Source organism: Loxodonta africana, chromosome 7 (assembly GCF_030014295.1).
Source record: "Loxodonta africana isolate mLoxAfr1 chromosome 7, mLoxAfr1.hap2, whole genome shotgun sequence".
NCBI classification, from domain to species: domain Eukaryota; kingdom Metazoa; phylum Chordata; class Mammalia; order Proboscidea; family Elephantidae; genus Loxodonta; species Loxodonta africana.
The window spans coordinates 75,162,155-75,180,801 of record NC_087348.1 but is presented as its reverse complement, the minus strand read 5'-3'; the positions used below and the strand labels follow the sequence as shown (position 1 = coordinate 75,180,801).

Sequence of the window (18,647 nt, the reverse complement as noted above, 5' to 3'; positions counted from 1 at the left end):
CACATGTTATGTGCAGGAAGCTGTTGGGTTTGCTACGTCTGGTTACGTCTGCTGCGTCCCATTATCTGATTGGGATTTCTGAACTCTGTTATCACCTTATGGGATCACGGACCTATACGCAGTCAGTCGGACATTTCCCAAATGAGCATTATGGACTATACTACTAAGCAAGATCAAAAACAAAACAAAAACACTCCTGACACGTGCAATAGCACACAAAAATCTCAAAAGGATTATGCTAAATCCAATAAACCAGAAACAAAAGAGGGTATCCAGTATGATCCATTTATACAGAAACTACGGGAACAGAAAGCAGTTCAGTTATTGCCAGGGGTGGAGGGAAGGGATTAATTGCAAAGGGGAGGGAACTTTTTGGGGTGATGGAAATGTTCTAGGTCATGATTGTGGTGTGATTACACAACTCTACACACTTGCCAAAATCCATTCAACTGTATACTTAAAATTGATGAATTTTATTGTATATACATTATATCTCAATAATAAAGCTGATTAAAAAAAAAAAAATGTAAGATCTCTTGTCTGTCCCAACAACTAACAAAGAAATGAGAAAACACTGTTTACCTTCCCAGTCTTCCATGTAAGGGGCCTCCTCAGCTTCTTTCTCTGGAGTGGGTCTGTCAACAAATTTTCCTCCTTTCATGACCCTGGTGATTTCTCGGAGCTGATGTAACAACCGCTTCTCTTGGTCAGAAGTCACAGTCTGTGCTCTGCTTAGAAATACCAGACAATCCAGCCATTTAGCGGTATACACTCCCAGGCAATGGATATTAAACATCACTAGGACCTGTCTAGATCCTAGAATAGGAAGTCCAATGGCCAAGGATAATTATTCTAGGATTTGATCCTAGAGCTGCATAGTTGGGATGAAATCTTAGAGATGTTAGTTCAAAACTCGATTTCACAAATGGGAAAACTAAGGCCCAGAATAGATTAAGTGATTGCCCAAGGCCCCATAACGAGTTAACGTCAGTGCTGGCATTAGACCTAGATGTCTCAGCTTTCAGTCTAGTTCCTCCTCACTGCCCTGATTCTCTAAACTCCAAGCAATTTCATTGTTGCTCACATTACTACAAACCACTTTTCTCTGAAGCAAGGTCATCAAAAGAAAATGTGGGGGACCATTAGCTGCAACCAGGGAAAAATATGCTACTAGGCCAACTTTAGAATTACCAGGTTTAATCTACTCGTACAGGAATAAGCATAAATCTGAAAATTTCAGAGCTGGATCATTCTGACAACTCAATCATCTCATTCAGAGGAAGTAGGGAAACTGAGGCCTAGAAAGGGGAAATTATGGATTTATTCATATTGCTAATTAATTAATCTAGCACTGCAACAAAAACTAGTCTCCTGACTTCTGATAGCATTCTGTGCAATTCTTGAAACACAGTGCTCAAGTTCCAGTTTAGAAAACCTGGGTTCGAGTCCCCACTTGGCTATGTGGCTCTGGGTAAAGCCACATAGCTTTTTATTGTGGCTCTGCAAAAATAAGATGAGGCTCATTTGTAATTATTTTCTTTGAGAGAGAAGTATTGCATCACGCTGATAAGCAAACAAGGCCCTACTCAGAGGACTGAGAATTGTCTGCTTTGGGACCAGGTTTATCTAGTGGCAGGATTTAACAGGCTACTTATTCTCCTATTAAAAACCCAAAGCATTCTAAGGCAATATAACACTCGTGAAGGAAAAATGACACATTCTGTACCTGCCTTGTGAGGTGCCATCTATTTTTCTAACCAGCCAGTCCCAAGCTTGCATTCTTTTTATGGTCAGCCTAACAAATATTTTTAGCCTTAATGACTAACCAGGGGGAAAAAGTGTTTCTCCCTCTAACGTCAAATGGTATCTGAGGAAAGTGAAGGTACAACATTTCCACACAATTCAGTGGGAAGAAAACAAAAACACTACATGCTCTGCTTCTTCCACACCAAATAGCCTCAAAGTCATGACCTGAAGAAGCCTGGTGTTCCACATTCAGCTAAAATCCTATGCTTCTAGGGCCCCTGGGAAGTATGGAATCCCTCTGCGATGGACATTTGGCCTTTTGGTCCTGGTTCTGAGAGGAAGACCACATCTGAGACCAGTGAGTAGGGGCCAACCTGACTAAGAGGGATCACCTGGGGGCCCGATGCTGACTAAGCCTCAGCGGGCGGGTGCTGAGGCCAATAAAGCCCTGGGAAGACAGAGGTTCATGGCAGCTTCCTGGGTTGAAGAGTGTGAACGTTCTGCTCTAACAGGAGAGGTGAACACATCCCTTGGGGACACGGGAACTCTGTGCTGAAGAACACCCCGCTTCTTCCCAATCCTTGTCCTAGGGTGGAGATGTCAGCCAAGGAGATTAGAGATTAGAAAATTCTTCAGAAGAGACAAGCACCAGTAATAGCAGAAACCTTGGACTCAGTAGAAGGCAGAGCTAGGAGAAATGGAGGCAGAGGCTGGAGAAAGCAGAAGCCAGCATCTTCTGAACAGAGAAGTGGAAGCAGAGCAGTTGGAGAAGAGTGGGCGGAGAACTATAACGGCTTAGGGCAGCTACAGCACACTGGAAGCAGTGGAGACCATGAGCAGACTGGGCAGCCAGAAGCAGCCAGGCAGCTACAGAAACTCTGCCCACAGTGCGGGGGTGTGGGGCCTGCCCGACGAGTCTGGGTGCACCTCACATACGGGCTGCCCTTAGAGTAGTTCTGCTTCAAGAGTTGTCATGATGCTGGCCCAGGGCTGTCCCGATGCTGTTGGATCAGAGCTGAAGCAGAAGTGAAGGGGGCAGAGCACCTGCTGATACCTAAGGCATGCCCACCCAGTGAGTAAACCTTGACCTTCCATCGTGAAACCGTTATTTAAGAGTGAACATTGATTTCTACTTACCGTTTGCTAGCTACTTTCCGTGTGCTAACGCTCTTGGAATGTCTTATGTGTTTTGGCTCTGATTGGATGAATGTGAGATTCTAGTGAAAAACCTGTGTGTATCCCACAATAGTTAATTTGTATTGTTTAAACCTGTGGAAGCATACTGCAGCCCCTTACAGCACTATTCTTCCCATCAGGACAGGAGTCCTGACTCGCCACAACTGCTTGTCTGGTCCACATAACCCCAAATTCTTACTATTAAAACAACCCAATTTGTAGGACATGTCTAGGGCAGACTAGGTCACCCCCAGCGAGAAGAGCATATGTGCTTTTTATAGAGCTCTTGTCCTTGGGCTGCACATGTTATTTCTCTGGACTGTATGCAGGTCATTCTGATCTTTACTGAATGAAACGGTCTTGATTCTCTGGTTACTATGGAAAATTAGAAGGCCTTAACTAAAAGAGGGATAGCTGGCTGCTAGGGTAGGAGAAGCAGGGACAGACAAGAGAAGCTTTCTCAGAGAATTTCAAACTAAAACATCCTCTCAACGCTGAACTAGTGTTCATATTGTTATTGTCTGCATCATGCATTAAGCAATTAATCATGGCCCACCTTCTGACATCTTCTGAATTTACTGCAATGAACGTTTTCATAGATTCCTTATTGTCTCAACTTGGTGCAATACTCCTGGAGGGCAGTGATAATGAGTTCACAACAGTATAGGCACAGTACCATAAACACTGTAAGCACTCAATAAACATTTTAGTTTGATTGGTCCCCATTTCTTTGCCATCCATTTTCTCCCACCTCCCTGAATTCTGGCTTCCATCACATCATTTTACCAAAACTTGTGAAAATCATCAATAACCACTTTACTCTCAAGTTGGGGGCTCTTTTTCTTGCATTTCAGTCTTCCTCACCTCTCTACACTGTGGACATCCTCTCCTTGAAACTTCCTCCTTCCTTGGCTATTGTGACGTTTGCATTCTTCCTATTTCTTTAACCATTCCTTTTATCTCTGATGCTGGCTCACTTTCCTCCTCCCATCTCCTAAAACATGGTTTCCTCAAAGAGTCAGCCCTAGGACTGTAATCCCTCCATTGTTACAAGCATGCCCTCAGGAAGCTAACCCAATATCACGAATTAAGCCATCCCCTACACAGAGAAAATGCCCCATCTCTACTTCTCATCTTGACTTTTCAGAGAGGCCAACCTCATAACTCCAGTTATCTATACTGAGCAATTTTCGCCTGGAAGACTTGCCACTGCCTTGAGGTCAATCTTAAATTCACCCTTCAAAACTAGGTCCAGTTGATGAAGAATCCTAAGCAGCCGCATGAATAAGGCAGGCCAGGTGAGATTAGATATGGAAGAGTCCAAGATGTCAGAAAAATAAAAGGTCACGGTTGGGAGATAACCTCACCAGACTTCTGAATGCTACAAACCCAGAGGAGTTGTCAAGTTCTAAGAGTTGAAATCAGAGAGAATGAGACAGATTCCACCACCATCATTCACAGAAAAGAATTCAGACCATCAAGACAAGACTGCAGGCCACTATAGTAAGAATGATATGCCACAAAGGTTTGGTGATCTCATCTTTCCCCATGGCCCTTATTGTTCATCTCCAGCCAAATGACTTCTAAACCTACATCCTTTGTTCTGACCTAAAGACTCAAATTTCCTGTTGCTATTGTATATTACACATGGATGTTTTGGTAATACCTCAACTATATTCAAAGATGAACTCATGATCCCTATTTCAAAGCTTTATCTTCTTTCTCCTCTTATGTGTTTATATCTTGGTTAATGCCATAAATTTCTTCCAGCCTGGGCTGTAAATCTCCAACTCATCTTTTTCTCTTTCACTGTAGTCTTCCTTTGGGGAACCAATCCTTCTTTTATTTGTAGTTTAAATGTTAGGGTAAAACCATCCATCCCCTCATCTCTCCTCATAAATTTGTGTTGTTTTAAGTCACCAAGTTTGTGATAATCTGTTTCAGTAGCCATAGAAAACTAATACACCTTCCTGGAGTACACTTTACCTCTCTGAGATGGCAGTTCTTTGTACAGAAAAAAATACCTGCTGTAGACAAACATTCAGGGCTGCATAGAGTAAATGAAAATACGTACCAAAGAAAATACTCTTATTATTGCTAAAGCATCATTCGTTCTTTTAATATGTACTGACATTGTAAATGTGCCAACACTAGGAATACAAATTTAAACAAAATTCCCTGCCCTCAAGAAGGTAACAGGCATCAGGGAATATAGAAAAGGTAACAGAAGATCAGAAAGTAATACGATGTATATACAATACCAAGCAAACCCAAATGCTGTGAGAGCACACAGGAAGAGCACCTAACCAAATTTTGTGAGTTCAGGGAAGGATTCTGATAAAAAGTGATGTCTACGTTGAGACTGGAAACCCTGGTGGCGTAGTGGTTAAGTGCTATGGCTGCTAACCAAGGGGTCAGCAGCTCATATCTGGCAGGTGCTCCTTGGAAACTCTATGGGGCAGTTCTACTCTGTTCTACAGGGTCACTATGAGTCGGAATCGACTCGACGGCACTGGCTTTGGTTTTGGGTTTTGGACGTTGAGACTTGTAAGGCAAGCAAGAGTTAAAATAAGTGTGTGTGGTGGGAAAGAAAAAGCACCCCAGGCAAAGGAGAAAAGTATACAAAAAGTCCTAGATGCAAAAGTTGACAAGTATTTTAAAGAAACAGCAAGTAGTCAGTGTGGTTGGACTAGAGACAGAGAGAGAGGGATGGAGAAAGATAAAGCAAAAGAAGTATGCAGGATCAGGTCATTCAAGACTATGTAAGCCATGTTAAGGATTCTGGACTTTATCAAGAGCAACAAGGACCTACTGAAGGGCTAAAACAAAGACATAACTCATCTGTTTAGAAAGTGGATTGAAGGGAAGCAAAATCAGAGAAAAGGAAACCATATGAAGTAGTTCTGACCAATGTCAAAAGTAAAAGCATCCACTTCCTATTACGGATTGAACTGTGTCCCCTAAAAATGTGTGTCAATTTCGCTAGGCTATGATCCTACTATTGTGTGGTTGTCCTCCATTTTGTGATCTGATGTGATTATCCTACATGTTGTAAGTCCTGGGCTCTATAATGTTAATGAGGCAGGATTAGAGGCAGTTATCTTAATGAGGCAAGATTCAATCTACAGGTTTAAGTTGTATCTCAAGAGCCAATCTCTTCTGAGATATAAAAGAGAGAAGTAAGCAGAGAGGAGTGATACCTCATGCCACCAAGAAAGAAATACCGGGAATGGAGCACATTCTTTGGACCCAGGGTCCCTGTGCTGAGAAACTCCAAGACAAGGTGAAGATTGACGACAATGACCTTCCCCCAGAGCTGAGAGAGAGGGAAAGGCTTCCCTTGGAGCTGATGCCTTGAATTCAGACTTCTAGCTTCCTAAACTGTGAGAGAATAAATTCTTCTTTGTTAAAGCCATCCACTTGTGGAATTTCTGTTATAGCAGCACTAGATGACTAAGATACTCCCTCAGTCATTCTTTCATTCATTTCAACTAATACTCTTTTAGAGGTTTTTTTTTATGGGCCTGTGCAGAAACCCTGGTGGCATAGTGGTTAAGAGCTATGGCTGCTAACCAAAATGTTGGCAGTTTGAATCCACCAGGTGCTCCCTGGAAACTCTATGGGGCAGTTCTACTCTGTCCTATAGCGTTACTACGAGTTGGAATCGACTTCATGGCAATTGGGTTTGGTTTGGTTTTGGATGGGCCTATGCTAGGCCCTGGGAATAAGAAGGATAATCCCTGACCGTCATGGAATTTACAGTCTTTTGCAGAGAGACAGACTTATTACGTAGAAATGACAAGACATGGTGTTAGAAGAGATATGAGAAGTGAAGGAAAGCGTGAATTAAGGATGACATCTAATTTCTACATTGGATAACCAAACAGACGGTGGAGCCATTTGCTGAGGTAGGGAATATTAAGATAGAATAGGTTCAGCTGGGTGTAGATGAGTTCCATTTTGGACATCCATTCATTAGAGAAATAATTATTGTTTGATGAGGATAATCTATGAGACATGGCCAGTAGGCCCTGAATGTACCAGTCAGGAACTGAAGAGAGGGGTCTAAACAAGGAATGGCTATTGTCATGGATTGAATTGTATCCCCCCAAAATATGTGTTAAACTTGGTTAGGCTATGATTTCCAGTACTGTGTGGTTGTCCTCCATTTTGTGACTGTAATTTTATGTTAAAGAGGATTAGGGTAGGGTTGTAATACCACCCTTACCTAGGTCACATCCCCGATCCAATGTAAAGGGAGTTTCCCCAGGATGTGGCCTGCACCACCTTTTATCTCTCAAGAGATAAAAAGGAAAGGGAAGAGAGCAGAGAGGGGGGATACCTCATACCACCAAGAAAGCAGCACCGGGAACAGTGTGCGTCCTTTGGACCTGAGGTTCCTGTGCTGAGATGCTCCCAGACCAAGGCAAGATTGATGACAAAGACCTTCCTCCAGAGCCAACAAGAAAGAAAACCTTCCCCTGGAGTTGACGCCCTGAATTTGGACTTGGAGCCTACTAGACTGTGAGAGAATAAATTTCTCTTTGTTAAAGCCATCCACTTGTATTTCTGTTATAGCAGCACTAGATGACTAAGACAGCCATGATTTACTCTTCTAATATGAATGTATGTATATGGATTGTCTCAGGGAAGCCTTGAAAACAAGAGTTGGATCCCCGGAAAGGGCCCATTTGGCAGAAGGCAAAGGACAGGCCAAGAATGAGGGGTGGGGGTTATGGCTCAGCCCCTAGGGTATAGTGAGGTGAGAGGGACACCCTGCTGCCTGCCAGCCCCTTCACACTCACCCTGGGCTCACTGCCTACAGATGTACAAAAGGTGAAGGTTCTGATGGCTGCCTTGCCCCTTGCTTCCCCACATGAGCCCTTCTCTAGGAAGCCTTCCATGACTACCTGTACCCAGAGTGCCCCTGCGTGAGGCTGTGTGCCCTCCCTCCAGATGCCAGATCTGTGTCTGTGTGTCTGTGTGTCCACCCTTCCCCTGCTCCCTGCAAGACTGACCTTCAGGCATGGACTGAATCTGGTTCTCTTGTATAGCCCTTGGCCTTCCTAGCCTGGAGTGGGCATCAATAAAGTGAATTACTGATTGAAAAAAAAAAAAAAAGTGAGAATCTACTCTTATGCCAACAAGTATTTACTTAGTACCTACTATGTGAACACAGTAAACAAAACAGACCAAATCTGTCCTCCAAGAGCTTACATTCCAGCAATCCATGCCAGCATCTATAGTCCTGCATGCATAATCGACAAGCCTGTCAGGGTGGTTTGCTGTCAGAGGCTGCACCCTCACCACTCCCCTCAGGCTGTACCATATTCTGGGAGGTGAATCATTGGCACCGGACATGTTTCTCCAGGAGGGAAATTTTGCTGACCATAAGACAGAAATGAGGATGCCTCCATTCTGATTCCTAGATCATTTCCTTAGTCTTTGTACCCTTGGGGTGGGTATTGTGCTTAATATCAGACATGCATGGCACAATACTGACCTCTCAGGAGGCTTCATTACTTAAATATGTATGTTGATTTAAGACTGCTCACAAGTAAAAGCTATCTTATGTCTGAAAAGTTCTTTTAGATATATTAAAAACCTTTCTCATATTTCCATTTTTACATAAGCATTAAGATGAGGTTTCAGAAACTGCATATTTTACTCTCATATATTTTACTCAATAATTTGCACAACATGGAACCTAGCTTTTTCTCTTGAAAAACTGAGGTTGCTTATAGTATGAAAATGGTAATGTTATATGAGAAACGATACATAAAAGACAAATAAACTGACAATTATATGAGATGAAAATCAGTGGCCCATAAATCAAAGAAAAGCAAAATTTTGAGTTGACTCTCTAAATGGGAAATGGTTTGAAAACCTACCTCTCACCATTAGGTCCCACTCTGTTGATTAATTTTTCCATGGCTTCCTCTGTCTCCTTCAGTTTTTCTTGCAGTTGAGCAAGCTCAAAATTGGCTGAAAAATAAGTAGCAATCTGAGAACCATCTCTGACAACTCCCTAAGCCCGTTTCTGAAACCAGCTGGTTCTGACAGTCTACAATAATCCAGGCCGGTTCTGAGACTCAGAGAAGAGACAGAGTTTCTCCAGCTAATCCAATCAAGATGAAAAGGGTACTAAAGTCTGGGCACAGATACCTATAGAACATGTTTAGTAACTGATGAACAAATCACTCCCTCTAACACACAGCAATCCAGCAGGATCAGCTAAAGAAAATACCTAGAGTGAAAACACACCCTTACAAAGTCACCCCAGAAGAAATGCAGAAGATAAAACGTACGCTTACTGATCCTAATGACATTTGAGGGTAAGGTACCAAACCTATAAGGTACTTTAGAAAGGAGTTAAGACCCTGAAATGAGCAATATTTCACCCACACCTAAGGTGTGAAGACATATTTGGCAGGTAATGTTTTACACAGAAGAAATCCTGAACTAGGGCTGAGACCTCCTTCCCCAAGGTCTTCCACCCCTCTCATCTCAGGTCAAGAGGGGACATGCTTGGTGTAACCCTGCCTCCCAGAAGCAGTCTTCTTAACAAGGGTAGTATGGAGCACAATTATCTATTGGAAAAAATAAATAAATCAGTACATGAAATGAACTTTAAGACGGCAGGAAAATAAAATCTTCATTATGCAGATAACCTAGTTTTTAAGTTTTAAACCTGAGAACACTTCTACTTAGATACACTTAGAGGGTCATTGTAAAATGTAATATTTTAAAGGCCCTCTAGTAGAACATACTTTTACCACTTAGTCAACACTTGTAAAGCGTTTAGAGGACTGCACCATGTAAGTACTCAGGTTATTTTTATTTTCTGCACAATTCAAAATTGAAGGATGAGAAGCTGATATAATTCCTTTGCCACGATTATTATTAAAACATCTGCTCTCAGGAATTCATTTGATTTACTTTGTTCTGTTTTAATTGCATTATATGACATGATACAGAATCTGCCTCTCTTTACAGGGTCCGAACTCTTTTACTAATGCATTTACTATCACTGTTGGTTAGACACTATCTCAATTAAGAACAGCTTTCTTAAAGGGTTTCTTAAATATTTAAGATTTCCAAAAAGGACACAGAATATGACTGGGATATGTCTATTTCCATAGAAGATCCAAGAAGAAATCCAAAAAGCAAGATGCTTCAGTGACTCAGCCACACTTCATTTTGATGTCCTGCTTTTAAAAACTTCTGATGAGGCTTCATTATCCACAGGATAAAGTAGTTTAGCCTCCAAGGTTTCCAACCATCTGGCCATAACCTACCTACTTGTGAGGATGTCTTTCCCACAGCTGTCCTACATGGACATTCCTCAAATTCTCCATAAGCTCAAGACCTCAGGTTTACCTTCTCATGTCTTACTCAAACCATCCTATCACCTGATCATTTGTGATGGGCTCTCCTCCACAGCTACTACTTGGATATGATTTCTTAAAATGCTAAGTCCCTTCTTTCTAGGTAGGTAACTTTTTTATTTTTTAAACATTTTACTGTGCTCTAGGTTAAAGTTTACATAGCAGATTTTCCAATCAATGATTGGTACACAAATTGTCCCATGACATTGGCTGCAATCCCCACAATGTGTCAGCACTTGCCCCATTTCTTCCCTGGGTTCCCTTTTTCCATTCCTCAGGTTTCCCTGTCCCTCTTTGCCTTTTCATCTTTGATTTTAGCCAAATGTTGCCCTTTTGGTCTCATACAGTTGATTGTTCTATGGAGCACATTCTTTATGGGTATATTGTTTATTTTATAGTCCCATTTATTCTTTGTCTGAAAGATGGCCTCTGAGAGTGTCCTCCATTTCACGTTAGAAAGCGTCTTAGGGCAATAGTCTTGGGGGTTTCTTCAGTGTCTTTCAGACCAGTAAGTCTGTTTTTTTTTAGAATCTGAATTTTGTTCTACATTCTAACCAAGACCTTCTATTGTGATTCTGGTCAGAGCAGTCTACAGTGGCACCCAGGTACAACATCTAGCTCTTCTGGTGTCAGGTTAGAGCAGGCTGTGGTTCATGTGGGCCATTAGTCCTTTGGTCTAATTGTTTCCTTGAGTCTTCAGTTCTCTCTTTATTCTCCTTTGTTCCAGACAGGAAGAGACCAATAATTGCCTCTTAGTTGGCCATTTGCAAACTTTTAAGACACCAGGTGCTACTTACCAGACTAAGATGTAGAACATTATCTTTATGAACTGTGTTTCGCCAGTTGACCTAGATGTCCCCCAAGACTATGATCTTTAGCCTTCAAGTCCAGTAGTTCAGTTCTGATGTCTAAGTAGTTTCTATAACTGTGCCCTCATGTGCTCTATTATACATATGAGTATACATGCAGCATTTACATATATGTATGTAGAAATATCCACAACCATACCTATATATGTACGAGGTATACTCCCATACGACCTCCCTCACCAATTTAGCATACATATTTGCCTATGTATCGACTCACAAATCAATGTTTGTTATTACTGTTGTTTGCAGGGTTGTATATGTTATAGCATTTACTGTAACTGCCCTTTATTCTTACATACCCCTCAGTGTCTTCCTTTGCCTTGGTCACATTGTGCTGACTTCTCCCATACTGTGTATTACTTTTCCTTTCACCAGAATTAACACTTGTCTACTATCTAGTTAGTGATTCTCCCTCTGTCTCCCTCCCATCCCTGATAAACATCAAAGAATGTTTCTTTCTGTGTGTAAATCTATTCTTGGCTTTTTATAACAGTGGTTTCATACAATATTTGTCCTTCTGTGATTGATTTACTTCACTCAGCATACTTCACTCAGATTCACCCATGTTGAGAAATGTTTTGTGAATTCATCATTATTTATTGTTGTATAGTATTCCATTGTGTGTATGTACCACAGTTTGTTTATTCATTCATCTCTTAATGAGCATTTAGGTTGTTTACATCTTTTTGCCTTTTGAATAATGCTGCAATGAACATGGGTATGCACATGTCTGTTCATTTTACGGCTCTTATTTTTCTAGGATATATACCTAGGAGTGGGATTGCTGGATCATAGGGTATTTCTATTTCTAGGTTTTTAAGGAAGTGCCACACTATTTTCCATAGTGGTTGTATTTTCATTTTCCAATCTCCCCACAACCTCACCAGCTTTTATTGTTTTCTGTTTTTTGATCAGTACCATTATTGCCAGGGTGAGATGGTGTCTCATTGTTCTAGGTAGTTAACAAGTTATTTATCCTGAATTTTTTTTTTTTTTAGTCACCCTAGAATATCAATTCTTAGAGGAAAGAGCCATGCCTTATGCATTTTCATTTTCCCAGGGAGCACAGCATATTCTACATGGTTAATAAATATTTCATGACTATGTTCCAAGAGTCAGAAGTGTTAAACTCTGTTCCTAAATCTGATAACTCATTTTGGCATGACTTGATTTCTCTGCCTCAGTTTTCCTCTTTGTGAAATAAAGATATTTGGTACCAGTACTCTGCAGTATGAAAATGAGAAGAAACCCATTTCAAATGAGAAATATTAATTTGTTAATATATAAAAAAGTGAACTGGTGGTTTTGTAGTTTTTATAACTATCTTCCCCTTAAAAGCCTAACATCAGTATGGAAACTTTTGAGAATTCCCAGAGTTAAGATAAAAATGGCACCAGATTTATTTGGAGTAGCTTTTGAGAAATGCTTTTATGTCATCCCCAAAGATTGTCCCTCTGGCTGTACTTACAGCTGTCTTACTCAATAACACTTGTGAATATACTGAGGAGGGGCACTTACTAATTTTCCGGTGGGAGCTTCCAGGTATGGCAGTAGAGCATTTCCGATCCTCGGCAGTCGTTTTCCCCTTTGAGAGCTGAGAATTGAAGCAGGTACAGGACATCAACAGCAGCTCAGAACCTCAAAGTCACGGAACCCCTCATATTAAATGAAAAAAAAAAAAAAAGAAAGGTTGAGAGACAAAAATTAAGTAACAAATCAATTAGCAACACTAGAGAAGCATCTCAAAAAAAAAAAAAAAAAAAAACCCACCAAAAGATGAGATGGACTCCAAGTAAAAAATTTATCAAGGCACAGGAGAAAAAAAATCTCCCTACAGGTCACCTGCCTTGCCCATGCTCAACTAGATGGAAATGCGCGGCCCCTAGGAGCATTCTTGTAGAGTTGACACAGGCTACCTGCAGAATTCCAGGGCAACAAGGAACATACCTCTTACTCTTGTTAGGAGAGCAAAGTGAAGCTTCTGCCTCCACCACACAGTGCATTAGGCCCATGACCTGCAAAAGCCTGCCTAGAGGTAGAGCTTAATCCAGGGTCTGCTTCTAAAGAATCCGAATCATGTCTCCCCAAAGCTGGGAAATATCAGGCTTAATTGCAGGACATGATAGTTCTGCCTCAGGAGAATTCCTGGAAATGATGTTAAAAACAGCACCTCATACTTGTGGGGTTAAGGGGACAAAGTCGTGTTGATATAGTCATGATTTGGCTTCACAGCAGCCAATCCTAATAACAAAGCTGCTCTTACATCTTTACGACTTTTCAGCTGGCAAAGATACTCAAAAAAAAATTTTTTTTTGTCTTTAAACTTGAACATTCACTGAATTAGGAACTAGAAGATCCAGGTTCAAGTCCTGGTTCTACCCTTTTAGTTGTCAGTTCTGGGCAAATCACTTAAACTCTAAGGAAAGATTCTTCTCATCTGTAAAACTGAGATAATATCTGTCCTAGCACCTCACAAAGAGGAGGCAAGGTTTAAAGAGATGATGGATTTCAGAGAGGGTTATGAACTATGAAGGGTTTTAATGCAGACAATGAGTTTTGGATGATCTAAGATTTTCAATGCTATAATACGATCAAGATGATTCCACTTACCTTAAACAGAATGTACAGTATGTATAAGAAAATCCCAAAACCATAGATTGGAATAATCTGCCCCATCAAGCCTCTTCCAGTACCTCCTCCTCCAGGGCCTCCACCTGCTCCTTTGGCCTTTGCAAATGCCTCTGCAAGGTGAGACCTCTGGAATCGAGCCCCAGGGGTCTGGCCATCGGAGGGCGCCTGGTGATGATGCATCATGGGTGGAAATCGACCCAGTTTTCCTGAGAAAATAAAATGCTCTGTCTCTATTTCTTCTACTATTTTAAATATCATTATCATGAAAATAGTTTGTGCAACAAGGTACAAATAACAGAAGCCAACTCAAAGCAAGTTTAAGAAAAACCAGGAACTTGATTATAAGACTACAGAGGTATTAAACTGATTCTAAATGTGATGTGGCAGTCTCTCACTGTTCACCAAACCCATTTTTCTTCCTTTTTGGTCCACAACTATACGACATTTCACAGCCTCTCGTACAGTTAAATGTGGTCATGGGATTCAGTTTCAGCCAAATAAATGTGACAAATGAATGTGCTGGTTCAAGGCCTGGCCTAATAAACCCCCTATGTATTAAAATCCATGTTCATGTCCCTTCTGCAGCCTGGATGCTGACACCCAGAGAGACCTTGGAAGCCCTGTGTTAAAAACAGCAGAGCCTCCATCAGCCTGGGTTCCTGAATAACTATGGGGCACAGAGCCCCCCACTACTGCCACCCCATCCACTTAGAACCATCCGGAACTGTTTATGTGAGAAATAAACTTCTATTGTGTTAGGGCCATTATACACTTTGGAGTCTTATCTGTTACAGAAGTTAGCCACGTCTAACTAATACATATAAGGAAATGCAGTCTGGTCTCAGGAGAGAATAGAACTAGAAACTGAAAAGTCATCAGGAACCAGGACAGCTACTCTCTCACTCTCTCTATGTGGCCATATGGCTTTTTTCTGTTTCTCTGTGCATATCTTCATTCTCCTTTCTCTGCAGACCATTTCTACAAATCTTTATGGAAGACAGTCAACCTCAAACTTCTCACTTTGCATGACCATCACAAGATCAGCAGAGACTGGTTAATATCACTTAGCCTTAATTCCAAATTCCTGGGAGGAAGATTTTGTATAGTCAGTTAGGTATGAATCCCTTCCCAATCAGCTATGGCTGAGCAGACAGGATTCATGTACTACGAACAGGGTCACAGGGACCCAACTTTGTGAATTGAACAGCAGGGCTTTTTTTTTAAACTTTTTTTTTTTTTTTACCTCCATCAGGAGCAGCCAAACATTAACACCAAATGCCAAGGCTCCTGAGAGATATAATTGAGAAAAAAAGGAAAGACACATCTTCAGAGGGCCAGGTAAACAGACTTATATCATAAAACCACTGGGAGGTAACACCGTAGAGCACAAAACACTAAAAAGCAGAAAGACTTCATAAATAAGGCTCTAAAAATGCAAATTATAAAACAAAAAATTGTTGGATTTGAGTTTAGCAAAATTACGGATTTCTATTTGATTAAAAAACACCATGAGCAGAGTTAAGATAAATGACAAATGAGGAAAAGATTTTGCAACATCTAAAACTGACAAGGGATTCAATATCTAGAATATACAAGGAATTCCTACAATTCAATATGAACATCACAGGAAATCCAACAGAAAAACGGCCAAAAGATATGAGTAGGGAGCTCACAGAGGGGAAGCCTAAGTGGCTAATGAATATATAAAGAGATTATCCAATTTAAAGGAATAAAATTAAGACAACAGGATACTACTTTATACCCATCAGAAGGGCAAAAATTAAACTGGTGTTAACAAGGATGTCGGGAGGCAAAAGCTCTCACGTACTGTGGTTAAGATACAGCCATTCTGCTAACTAATGTGGCTGCACTTAATGACATAAAGGATGTATATGCTCTGTGATCCAGTGATCTCACTCTGGATAAATCCCAGAGAAATTCTCAAATAAAGCTGTATATATCTTATTTATAGTCTTTATAGATCTGTGTGATAATGTTAGCTACAGTGATGTAGCAACGAGCTTGAAGTAATTTTGATTTCTATAACTGGAGGATTGGAAAATTTAAATAGGGTGAATAGAAATATGTAATTCTATGCAGTTTTTAGATATTCCTACAGCAACATGAATACATCTTAAAAACCACTGCAACGACTAAGAAAATAAGCAAACATTATGTATGCTGAGGACATATGTAACTATACTACATATTTTTCATGCAAACAGGTAGGTAGTGCTGGTGGTTGTGCGTCGTTGAGTTGATTCTGATGCAAAGTGACCCTATAGAACAGGATAGAACTGCCCCATAGTGTTTCCTAGGCTGAAATCTTTACAGGAGCAGATCACCAGGTCTTTTCTCCCACGGAGCAGCTGGTGGGTTTGAACCATCAACCTTTTGGTAGCAGGTTACCTCTACACCACCAGGGCTCCTTAAACACATAAGTATAAGCACATAAACAGATTAGAATGGGTACACATGAGCAAGGAACGGAATGGGCATGTGGACTGGTGCCAAAGGGTTAAAAATAAAAGAATAAAATGAGAAAGCAACCTTGCAGAATGATGTTAATATGCTACGAACTGAGGAATATCTTTAAATCAACTCTCTGCTCCTGAGGGAAGAAATAAGAGGCTGCTTCTTTCTTACTGTGAAACGTAGTCTAGTTGTGGACCCAAAAGGAAGAAACATGGGTTTGGTGAACAGCTAGAGACTGCCACATCATATTTAGAATGGCAGGCAGGGAAGTAAGGCAGCTAGTCATTGGGGCTGGAAGCTGCCTTCTACCTTTTATGCTCCCTCAGCCGAGCTACCTTCCAACAATCTTCCTTTGCCTCCCAGTATTGACTATGGATGACACGGAAATTATGAAACGCTTCTTTTTAAAAGTAGATCTGCAACGGAAGCATAGATTCAGAAAAGAGAAGGAGGAAACCAGGTCACCACCTCTTATTCTGGTTGCTAGTGACTATGTCTCTTTTAAATTGTCAAGCATATTAATATATTAAATGGTATATACTGGCTTTAAAGCTATTATGCACTTCCAAAAAAGCCTAGCCAGCATCCAGGAAGCTAACCTTTCTCTTGAGAGAATCTGAAATATCAGGTGGCTAGTACTCCATAAACTTTCTTTAATATTTATAGTAATATATTGTTGAAGTTCATTTTACTGTACTGAAAACAATGTTACTAAGACCTGGCATAAAACAAAAAAATAAATAAATAAATAATTAAAACCACAATGACATAAAAGGCACTATTTTACATTTCTAAAATAGAAGAATGATGATGATACTAAACATTACACATATCCTCTTCTCCAACATTTATAGATCTGTCAGTCAGGAAGATTTATTGGATACTCAGTTCAATCGGGACTCTGTGCTGCAGGTAGGAAAGGAGGAGAGCCCAAAACAAAATAGAAACAGCAGTTCCCACATGGAACAATGCTTTTCAGAAGCAGTGCATCAAAAAAAAAAAAAAAGAGAGAGAGAGACAGTAGTCAGATAGGATCAATTATTGAAGGAATGAGAGAATCAGAATAGCACAGGAGCAAAGACAAACCGGGAGGAAAGATGAACGTGCTATCGAAAGAAATGAGAACAAAGAAAACATTAAACGAGGCTACAACTGCTAACCAAAGGGTCGGCAGTTCGAATCCACCAGGAGCTCCTTGGAAACTCTATGGGGCAGTTCTACTCTGTCCTATAGGGTCGCTATGAGTTGGAATCTACTCGACGGCACTGGGTTTGGTTTTGGTTTTTTTTAACTACCAAATTAGTTTGCTCAATTTATTAAAGTAACAAGAAATAAGGAAAGTGAAGTAGAGGTGGTGAGGAGTCTAAATGCTAACCTACAGTGCATGAATCTGATACTGTAGGCCTTGGATCAAGGGAATGACTTAATAAAAAAGATGTTTGAAAGAGATTAATATAAAAGTTCAGTATAGGACCTAACATAAACAGAAACTAGGGTATGGCAAATCAGCAAGAGGGCTATTATAATAATCCAGTTCTGAGATGCAAGGGCCTGAGGAGATGGTGGTTATAGATATAAAATGGAAAGAATAGGTCCAAGAGCTATGTAATTACCAGCAGTATTTAATATTGAATAGTATTTAATATTGAATAGAATATAGAGCTAATGAAGGAAACAAACAAAAACCATTGCTGTTGAGTCAATTCTGACTCATAGCGACCCTACAGGACAGAGCAGAAATGCCCCCATAGGGTTTCCAAGGAGCAGCTGGTAGATGTGAACTGCAAATCTTTTGGTTAGCAACTGAATTTTTAACCACTACGTGACCAGGGCTCCGATAATGAAGGAGGAGTCAAAAAACTCCAAGTTCAGGAGTTTAAGATACTAAGAGAAGACAAGGAGGAAACTGAGAACCTAGGCTTAGGGTTAGGGGAAGACTGATGTCATGGATTGAATTGTTTTCCCCCAAAATATGTGTCAACTTGGCTAGGCCATGATTCCCAGTATTGTGTGGTTGTCCTCCATATTGTGATTTGATGTAATTTTGCTATGTGTTGTACAGCCTAATCTCTGCCTGTGGTTCATGAAACAAGATTAGGTTGTATTAAACAGGATTAGGGTGGGATGCAACACCCTTACTCAGGTCACATGCCTGATCCATGTATGGAGAGTTTTCCTGGGGTGTGGCCTGCATCACCTTTTATCTTGAAAGAGATTTAAAAAAAAAAGAGAGAGGTAGAAGCAAGCAGAGAGGACTTCATACCGCCAAGAAAGAAGAGCCAGGAGTGGAGTATGTCCTTTGGACCTGAGGTCCCTGCGCTGAGAAGCTCCTAGATCTGGGGAAGATTGATGACAAGGACCT

General features: G+C 40.7%; 1 protein-coding gene across 7 annotated transcripts in view; it reads right to left on the bottom strand.

Moving 5' to 3' along the window:
- The window catches only part of RIC3 (RIC3 acetylcholine receptor chaperone), a 42,876-nt gene that overhangs the window by 10,526 nt on the left and 13,703 nt on the right, over window positions 1–18,647 (bottom strand). For 2 of the 7 annotated variants that reach the window (XM_010592251.3, XM_023550874.2), the window contains exons 2-5: window positions 13,790–14,016; window positions 12,698–12,773; window positions 8,814–8,907; window positions 583–731 (exon numbers count right to left, since the gene is read on the bottom strand). In XM_010592251.3, coding sequence (XP_010590553.1) covers window positions 583–731; window positions 8,814–8,907; window positions 12,698–12,773; window positions 13,790–14,016 — 546 coding nt within the window. Of the gene's footprint in view, window positions 1–582; window positions 732–7,940; window positions 8,022–8,813; window positions 8,908–12,697; window positions 12,836–13,789; window positions 14,017–18,647 lie in introns of those variants that run through there. The other 5 variants (XR_002786328.2, XM_003412021.4, XM_023550875.2 and 2 more) reach the window with 5 other exon arrangements.